The 9,581-nt window shown below is 36.4% G+C and overlaps 1 protein-coding gene across 2 annotated transcripts; it reads right to left on the bottom strand.

The window, feature by feature from the left end:
• Positions 1 to 3,055: 3,055 nt before the first annotated feature.
• LOC137707943 (transcription initiation factor TFIID subunit 12b-like) lies at positions 3,056 to 9,281 on the bottom strand. 2 transcript variants are annotated; one of them, XM_068446889.1, is made up of 9 exons: positions 8,316 to 9,281; positions 7,581 to 7,808; positions 5,768 to 6,250; positions 5,588 to 5,662; positions 5,146 to 5,224; positions 4,344 to 4,408; positions 4,035 to 4,070; positions 3,701 to 3,939; positions 3,056 to 3,470 (listed from the first exon to the last, which is right to left on the bottom strand). In XM_068446889.1, the coding sequence occupies exons 1-8, from the start codon at positions 9,006 to 9,008 to the stop codon at positions 3,760 to 3,762; spliced, it is 1,839 nt and encodes a 612-aa protein (XP_068302990.1). In that variant the 5' UTR covers positions 9,009 to 9,281; the 3' UTR covers positions 3,056 to 3,470; positions 3,701 to 3,759. The 2 variants fall into 2 exon arrangements, with proteins under 2 accessions (XP_068302990.1, XP_068302988.1); XM_068446887.1 differs by having other exon boundaries at positions 5,768 to 6,316; positions 8,316 to 9,280.
• Positions 9,282 to 9,581: the final 300 nt, after the last annotated feature.

Here is a 9,581-nt window from a genome sequence, read left to right as displayed (position 1 = left end):
CAAATTTCTGGGATATATATAAAACCCTTTCTACGAATATAAGTTTTTTAATCTTTGTTCAATGGAGATCTCCACATCAATTAGATTGCAGACAAAAAATTTGGTTTATGGCCCTAAATAACAGCTACTATACTTGAATATGCTCACAAATACTTTAACCCTTAGAAGATTCAAGTATATACAAAACTCAAGGTTTTGATTAGAAAAATACGAGTATAAATTACAAAAGCTGTAATTTGTGAAGATGAATGTCTAGTTTTAAACAACTATTTTTTTCTCCAATGTTAATAACAGCAGCCTTACTAGTCGCTAGTTTATATACAAAGAGTATCGTTGTTTAAAACTCAAGGCTTTGTTAGATATATTGACACTTGCCACGAAAACATTTGAAGAATTTGGAAAAGGATTGGAATTGGGACCAGTTAGTTGAAGAGATCATGGTTGGAGGAGGGACAAAGGACCCATAATGTTTTTTGATTTTCAAGTCTTTTTGAAAACAAAACAATTCAAATTGAGAATTTATTTTTTAAATGGGTGTAAAGATAATTTTATATTTTGAATTGGATTTGAAAGGGTAGTTTAGGTAATAAATTTGAGTTTAAAGAGATATTAGTTCTTTAATTAAAAATAATATTGGTGTAGAAAATAAGTTAGGTGTAGAAAGAGGTTAAATGAGTTCAAATAAATTTTCTTTATACGTATAGGCACATCATTATACCATTTTTTAAATTTTATTATATTTGAGAATATAAAACTTTATGTTATTAGTACAGTTAACCTGGACATGCTGTTGTAAGCCTCCATTTGTAAGGTTTGGTTCTAAGACCAACTACCAAGTCTACTTTGACAATTTTTAATATTTTTTTTTTTTAAACAAGGATAACTGGTGGCAAGCAATGGTTATCCACCTCTTCCGGAGGTCAGGAAGACTCACAAAGACATTTCAGTCTTCCCCTGACCACTAGTCTGGTTTCCACACCAACGAGTTTCGAACTCGAGACCTCTAGTTTTTAGTTTGAATGAAGCCTCTACTTTGACAATTTACATGCACGAAAATAACAGCTTAACACATTTTTTTACATGCATTAGGTGATCATTAAATTTTAATTTACTATTAATAGCCATGCAAGGATACTTGTGTAATACAAAATGCAAATGCTATAAGGCTACATGTAGTTAAAATTAAACCATATCTAATTCATGGTCGCATTCTCTATGATATTAACTATATCTTATTATCCTTGGCAAGTGCTAAAGCCCAATCCTCCCATTTTAAGCAAAAAAAAAAAAAAAAAAAAAAAAAAACCAAACACCATGTTCTTCATTTCCTTAAATACTAAATTTAGACCAATCACACCGGAAATGTGGACTGTCGTGACGAAGCTACCAGCTGGTTCATTTTTGGCAAAAAAAAAAAAAAAAAAAAAAACAATCACACCAAGGTGATACCCAAACCCCAGAATAGCCTTAAAGAAGTAATTAAGACCACCTACTAATTCATTTCCTAAAAGAAGTAATTAAGACCAACACACCAAGGATATGGGGCTTGATTGTCTTGCACGTCTATGGTGAAATAGAGAGAAAAAGTGGGTATTCATTTCACATAAGTTTAGCTACACACGGAAAATGACACCAAATTTTTTCTCACTCGAAACAAGATTTGTGCGATCATAAATCTTGAAGTTTTTTTTTTTTTTTTTTTTAAGATTTACCAAAGTAATATATTAAGGATACGATAACAAGTAATATCCTCATAACTAAAAAACAGTGAAGTAATGGCATGTAATTTAACATACTAAAAATCAGTGAAGGCATATAGAATCTGTTCAACTTGATACTAAAAAACAGTGAAGGCATATAGAACCCGTTCAACTTGACCTTCAAGTGGGGACTATTCTTTATTTTTAGGAAATTTACTAAAAAAGGTAATTACTTAGTTGTACAACTTGTACTCCATCACGTGCGGAAGACACCACTTTAACTAAACTTAGGGGTTTGACTGTTAGCTTTAAACATGAAATGCTGACACCCACCATTTAAATTCGATTTAATATCCTTTTTTTCTTTTTTTTTTTTTTTTTTTTTGGCTTTTGCTTTTGCTTTTGGGTCACATCTCAAAAGCTCAAATCAAAATAGTCTAGGACAACGGGCACGGGAGGACAACTTTTTTTTTTTTTTTTTTTTTTTTTTGGTTTTTGTTTTTGCCCTTTAGCTCCTTATGAAAAGTCATCATTCGTTCTTGACAATAACGCTTCTTTCACTAGTTATGTCAACTACGACTCTTTTCAAACTTTTCTTCCATAAAATGCAGGTTTTTTTTTTATAACTTCCACCGATCGTAAACACTACCAACTTTTCTTCAATTGTTGGTGGAGTTTCCATTGAACTTATCAACGATTTTAGCTCATAAAATATTTTTATTTTGATTCGTGCCAACAGCACCATCTTCGCTAATAGAAATCTATGCCAAGCATAAAGCAACATCTTCCTCATTTGACCAATTACGACATCTAATATGATCTTTTGTTATCTTGAAATTTTTGGAAATTGGAAGAAATGGTTTTGGAAGATGGTAGAAACAAAAGTTGGAAGAATTGTAGAAGAAAATTGAATTTTGTGTGAATACCTGAACAAATACATAGGTGTTTATAGAGTTGTTTGGTGAATTTTGAGTTAAATAATTTATTTAAATTATTTAAACCTTTGAATTTAATTCTGGATAGCCAAATCATTTTTTTTTAACGTTAGATTTGATTGTATTAGATCTCTTCCGTTGAATTCAATAAATTTATAAATATAAAACAAAACATTAAATAAATTAATGTGGACCGTTGGATACCCAACGGCCCATTTGAATCTCTACCGTAAATGAAACAAAACAAATGTCGGGCCGATTAATGTATTTTGGGCCGAGGGTTAGAAAGAAAATAGAGTGGGTTTAGAAACCAAATTTTGAGACTAAGTGAGCTTTATGATTTAAATAATATGGAAAAATTTGATCAATTTAAAAATCACGTGACCATTCATGTGTCAGCATAATCTGGCATCATTTTGCTTGATTCATAAATTAAATGAATTATTGTGAAGATGATTGATAAATACAATGAACGTTTCGAATTATAGCGTTTGTATACTAAAATAATGTCATCACCATGGAAGGAATAAACACTTGGAGGTAAGCAGATTAGCGTACAAGTTCACCCAAGAAATCAAATAAATTAGTACACAAAGCGAACTAGTTGTTCAATTATTACCATACAAATAAAATCCAAGCGAAAAAATTTAAAGAAAAGAAAAACAAATCCCAACCCAACTCTGGTATGCTGCGAGTTGGCCTCACGACTTATGCGCCTATAAATCGATAATTTCGTCAAGTTCAACTACAGTCATCTAATTGTCATTTCTTAGCAAGCAACTACAGATTTGTGCTTCTATCGACCCGGACACGCTCCTGCTTTCACTAACCAAACCTGTCGTACAAAAAGCAGTTCCAAAATATTAAGTTGATAAACAAGTAGAACCCAGATTTACAAGCGATGTCAATGAAATAAACAAATATGTAACAGTCTGGTATGCTTGGATGACTCTCAAGCATACTTAATTCAGGATAAAGAATATCAGCTTCCGTATTTCTATTGTAGTTTTGGTAAGCCTGGAAGGATGACGGGACAAATTTATATTAGCGAATGAGGATGCTTACCAACGTATGTAAAAACTAAATTCAGCACGGACACAATAATCGCTGATAGGTGATATCCATTAAAACCGAGTCATTTGCTGCAGCATTTGAGAACCAGTTGATTGTGAAACCAACTGTTCTGCACCAAGAGATGGTCTAATCAAGTGGTTGGTACCAACTGGATTGCCAAACCCCCTGATCATCTCTTTAGGAGTATTGGGATTTGTTTCCAGGTTCGACGATTCCATCAGCGTCCGTATCTGACCAAGTCGTTAGTTGTAGACCAACTTTCAGTTGTTCGCCAAGAATAAAAATACTAAAAGGAAAAACATATACACAGAAATTTCAAACTTACCACATCCAAACGCTTCTTATGGAGATCACTTGACAACTGCATGTTTAAAAAGTAAGGTATTACAATAAATCTCGAGTTGAAAAGTTGGTTAATAATAATAATATCGAACCATCATACATTCTACTTTTGTATCTTCAACAGTTGATTGCGAATCCAACCAAACATATTCAACTTAAACAAAAAAAAAAAAAAAAAAAAAGGTAAAAAAAAAATGTACTTATCCAACTTTAAATTTGTCCTTTGAAGTAGATGTACTCGAAGATGTTTGATGCACCACAATGTTCATCCTGAGATGTTGAAGATACTTACAGATTTGTTTTGGCACTTCCTCTCCTCACTTGAAAACCCGGGAATTGTCAGATGCCAATTTTTCTCTGCAAATGAGTTCAACGCATTAAATTCCGCAATGCTACACTTGCACCAACTATGATTCATATAAAGGATCAAGTGAGTCAAGATTCTTGTGATATGAATTATTAATATAATATAAACTTAGATGCTACTATAGCTTCCATACTATTGCTATGTATATCTCCACAAATCTCATATTCATCGCATGCGCCAAACAATGACCTCAATGAATTCCAAACCCCATAAACACACCAAAAAAGATATCCATCCATAAATGAGTGTTATTTGTGTGTTTTTATTTTTTATTTTTTTTATTTTTTTTATTTTTTTATTTTTAAATCCCTTCTAATAATCAAGAAAATTTTGATAGTAACTTGGAAAACACAACCTGATAAATTATTAATCAAGAAAAAAATAAGGAAAGATGAGCACAAAAAAGCGCAGCACGGCCAACCAGAAACCGAAGACACAAAGAACAAAGAACCAACCAGAAACCTTAATTTATTTTTATTTTTTACTTTTGTAGACAATTAGTTGGGTACATTGGTCTGTGACATACAGGAACCAGATTAAGTAGAGAGAACAAACACAGATTTAAATTCGCTGATTATTTAGTCTGCATATTCAGAAAACTCTCATTTGCATCCCATGTCAACTCATGTTAGATCTTTCTCTAAGTATCAAATTAGGTGACCAGTAGGTGTTAAGTGTAAGCATTACTCACAAGAAATATGGAGATGAGTTGTGTTACAAAACAAACCTAGATGTAGCAACACATCCTTGGACTCCAAAGTTGAAGATTTTCTATGCTTTGCCAAATTGCATGCATATGTTGTCACCTGCAAATAGGCATAGGATAAGCACTTAATGTCCACGAGTGCCATATGAAGCTTCTTTTTATCTGGTCCGACATGCCAGAGAAAGCTTGGCACGCAGAGTTTTATAAGAGTGAAGTATATATCAGCAGTACAAAACTGATTTAGGCCTATTTTGAGGCATGTCCACGTGTGTATATTTATATGAACCCGATCTAACAAGAGGACTTGTATATCAACTGTTAAATTAAATGTGACCAATTGATATGTATATCAGTCGTCCAAAGTTGATCTACAGATATGCAAGTCCTTAAGTTGGATCTTCAATTGATCATCATTATATATACATATTACATATAGTATAAAAGTTAGCATGTCAAGCCTTACAGAATCAATGAAGTCATCAGCAATCTCCAAGAGAAGATCTTCAACTTCAGGATCCAGCCTGCCTTGTGAATCAACCTGGGCAGGGAAAAAAGATTTCACAATGACAAATTTAATAGAGCACAACCACCACCCTCCCAACAAACAAACCAAAAAAAGAATAGCAGATTAACTAAGGAATACCTGAGAGACTAAATCTTGTATCTTTCTCTTCCCGAGAAGTTGGTTAGTTGCTTCTGTTCCTTGGCTTGAACTCCCTCCCGGTGTGGTAGTACCAGATGCAGTAGCATCAGGGTGTGATCCTGTTAAACTAAGAGATTTCTGGCCTGCGGGTACAGCCATCCTTGGGGAACTCAGCTGTTGCTGCTGCGATTGTTGTTGTAGTGGCTGCTGCTGAAGTTGCTGTTGCTGTTGATGCTGCTGCTGCTGCAGCTGTGGATGTCCCATTTGTTGCTGCTGCGGTACAAGCTGTTGAGGGGTAAAGGGCATAGACTTTTGCAACTGATTAGAAGCCAGTTGCTGCTGATAGAGAACCTGCTGCCTATGTTGTTGAAGACGCAACGAAGGTGAAGGTGAAGGTGAAGGTGAACCAGGACCAGGAATTGCTGGCATTTGCTTCAACCACTGTTGTGATAAATAATTCTGCATCATTGCTGGCTGTCCATTCTGAGACACACCAGACAACTGAGAGTTCATAAAAGCAAGTGAAGATGTTCTTGGCAAGCTCTGAACCTGTACTTTGTAAAGTCAGATTAAATGTCCCCACCATAAATTGATATATTCATCCAAGACATACTATAGGGTAACAGCATTGCCAAAGATTGTTAAACTGTATAAATACATCTCTATCCTTCCTGCTGTGCAAAATGCCAACACTGTACCACCAATATTAAAATGCCTACAACTCTACAAAAATACCCATCAAGCGGAAGTGGGTCATTACAGAAAATAAGAGTACGTTTTGAAAAGAATGATCGATTCCATTCAACAAAACCTGGTAAGGCTAATGTTAGATGCTACAAATAAATGAACAAGAACAACCAACATAGAAAACAAAAAACATATTTTCTGGGCAGAGCAATGTAGGACTCTTGTAGGATACCAAAACAGCAATTGATGGTTTGAAAGGCGTCTTTGTAATTAAAATTCATGTAGCATGAAATAAAGTGATTCATTCTCATTGGTCCTCCAAGTACCAAAATGATAAGTTGATGTAATTGATTCAATATAACTACTTTATAAAATATAACTATTTTATAACTACTTTATAAAATGTACTCAAAGTGAAAGAAGCTAGCGGAAAACCACCATGAAACTTTAGTCAAAAGTGATATCCCAGATGCAAAGATCAAACACAGGTTTTGGCAATTTGTTTTTAGTTGGGCATGAAAACCAGGAAAGAGATCATAGTTATCCTAATTCATTTGTTACATGCAGATCTTAAATAACGTTTAAATCTAAATCAAACCAAGGAGAAGGTAAAACGATTATAAAACATAATACAATTAAAATTGTTTGGCCTGTTGGTTCTGTCTGTGAACGATACTGGAGGAAAATTCACTAGAAAACATGAAGGTCAGGATAACGGCCGTGCCACTTTCTTAAAACCAAAACTTTCTTAGAACCAGAAAGTGGAATTCCACAGTTTGAATATCCCTCCCAACCCGAAGAATAAAAGACCTTCATTTATTACTTGAAACAGGTCAGACTACAAATGTAGAGCCAAAAGAAAGTCGGCCTCAGTGCATGGCCCCTTATTGCAGGGTCCAAAGCCAACATATAAGTTTAATAGAATATGAGAAATTCAAGCTGTAGAAAAACTCATTATACAACATAGCATGATCAGCTAGAATGAGTAATTCACATATGCACCATTCTATAACAATTTGCATACACATATGAGAAACTCAAAACCAGACAAACATAGCAGTTGGCAGAATAAAGTAGAAGATGCCTAAGTTAGTAGATCGGGCAAGAGGAAAGTAAGCAATTATACCTGTGCAGAGGTGAGCGAACTTTGTTGGGCCAACTGTTGCCTAAGTTGGCCCTGCCCCTGATTTATTCTCTGTTGAGCAAAAGAAGCAATGGCCCCATTAGCTCTTACTTGCGAGCTCAAATTGATGGATCCCATCACCCCCATTGCCTGTGTTCCTTGTAAAGATTGCCCAGGAGAATTACCGTGATGAAATTGGGAACCTTGGACCAGGCTGCCTTTTTGTCTCGGCTGCAGAAAGTTTGCTGATTTTGTTAAACAAGAAACATTTCCATTTTCAAGAAAGTATTGAGTTCACTGGTGTGCTAACTTGACAGTGCGTAATATATTATGCAATAATACAGAAACCAAAGCAGCACATCTATCGATCCAACAGCTTTCACTGATGCACTAATATTCAATGAGAAATTCAAAAGGGAACTGATGTACCATATTAAAATTAAGATTGTTTGCATTTGATTTATAATACTAATCAAGGTGTACTTTACTATGTAATATAGTATATGATTAACATTGGTTCTAGGAAGTACATAGCATAACTATGTCGGATGGTTTTGCCCACATTGAAGCAACCAGCTATGCCGATATAACATTCACAGAAAAGCACTATTAAGAAACTTATGATGCTACTAAACACAACTTGTTTAAACTCCACAAAATGCACACTAACTATGCCACATTTCACCTACCACAATCAAAAGATAACAGCAAATTTCATGAGGGCAATTAAACTCATACCGAGGCCAACAACTGCGGCTGCAGATTGAATTGCGCAGCTGCAACAGCAGCAGGGCCAGACAACATGGGCAGGTGGCCACTCTGCCCGATCAAGGCTGATCGCGACAAGTTCCCACCGCCAAGTTGCTGAGTCTGCTGTGCCTGGTTTTGCTGTTGCTGCTGCTGATTCTGCTGTTGGATACCACCAGAGCCACCAAAATTCACCTGCCCATACGAACCCCCTTGCTGCCTCATCATACCGAAATGCTGCTGTTGCTGCTGCGGGTTCTGGCTCAGCTGCTGAAGGTGGTTCATTCGGGACATCGACGGCGTCCTCTGGATACTCTGCATACTCTGCTGGAGCTGGTAAGTCGACATGGAATTCAAATTCACGTTCTGGGATTGTTGCACCAATGATTGAGATTGCTGTTGCAGCTGTTGCTGCTGCTGGGTCGATTTCTGCGCGTAATCCAATCCGACGGGGGGCGAAATGTGCTGGGTTTGAGGAAGCGAGACGTTGGACAGGGAAGGGAGAGGTGGGGATGCGATTTGTGGAGATTGGGAGAGAGTTGAAGAGGATGGGATTGCTGGGTTTGCGGAAGAGTTTGCTGGGTTTTGGGTGATCATAACGTTTGAGGGTGATGCTACTGCTGCTGCTGGGTCAATGCTGGGTTGGAGGGGGTTTGGGGACGACGATGGGCCGTTTTCCGCCATGTTCTCGAATTCGTTTGCTTTTCTGAATAATTGGGTATCTGGGTTTTTGATCGTCTTGACAACGAAGAAGCTAATTCATGGCGGATTTTTTAGGTTTCTGAAATTCGGGAACTTGAAGTTTCAGAGAGCGGAAGCGAGAGAGGGTGGAAGAAGGTGCAGAGAGGGAGGGGGAAGAGCAGGAGAGGTCGAATCTGGTGCGTACACGTCAGCAAAAGCATACCAATTGGTCGGTCAACAGATCCTATGCGTTACGGGGAAAACAATTCACGGTACATGGAAAATCTGGAGCGTTTTTCATCTCTAATTATATTGGAGTACTGGAGTTTCTCTACACTAGGTGGTTGTATGTAATGCATTGCGCTAGGGTGGATTGAAAAGTCGAAAATCGAAAAAGCTGGACCAAAAATCAAACCGAGGCCAAAATAAAATCGAAGTGAAGCTATCAAATCAAACCAAACCAAATTTGTTGCCTCAATTTCGGTTTTTGAAGTTTTTGTCAGTTTTTTCAGGTTCGGTTTTTGTTCATTAGGAAGCAAACAAGACTAAAACCTGAACCGAATGGAGCCAAACTGT

This window comes from Pyrus communis, chromosome 11 (assembly GCF_963583255.1).
Source record: "Pyrus communis chromosome 11, drPyrComm1.1, whole genome shotgun sequence".
Classification (NCBI taxonomy): Eukaryota; Viridiplantae; Streptophyta; class Magnoliopsida; order Rosales; family Rosaceae; genus Pyrus; species Pyrus communis.
The sequence above is the reverse complement of the archived record's forward strand: the minus strand, read 5'-3'. Positions and strand labels throughout refer to the sequence as shown.

Coding starts and splice junctions, on each gene's coding strand:
- LOC137707943 (XM_068446887.1), bottom strand. CDS start 9,008: ATGGCGGAAAACGGCCCATCGTCGTCCCCAAACCCCCTCCAACCCAGC. Junction 5,225..5,587: donor CTGATGACTTCATTGATTCT/GTAAGGCTTGAC, acceptor GCCTATTTGCAG/GTGACAACATATGCATGCAA. Junction 3,940..4,034: donor ATAAGAAGCGTTTGGATGTG/GTAAGTTTGAAA, acceptor CGACTTGGTCAG/ATACGGACGCTGATGGAATC.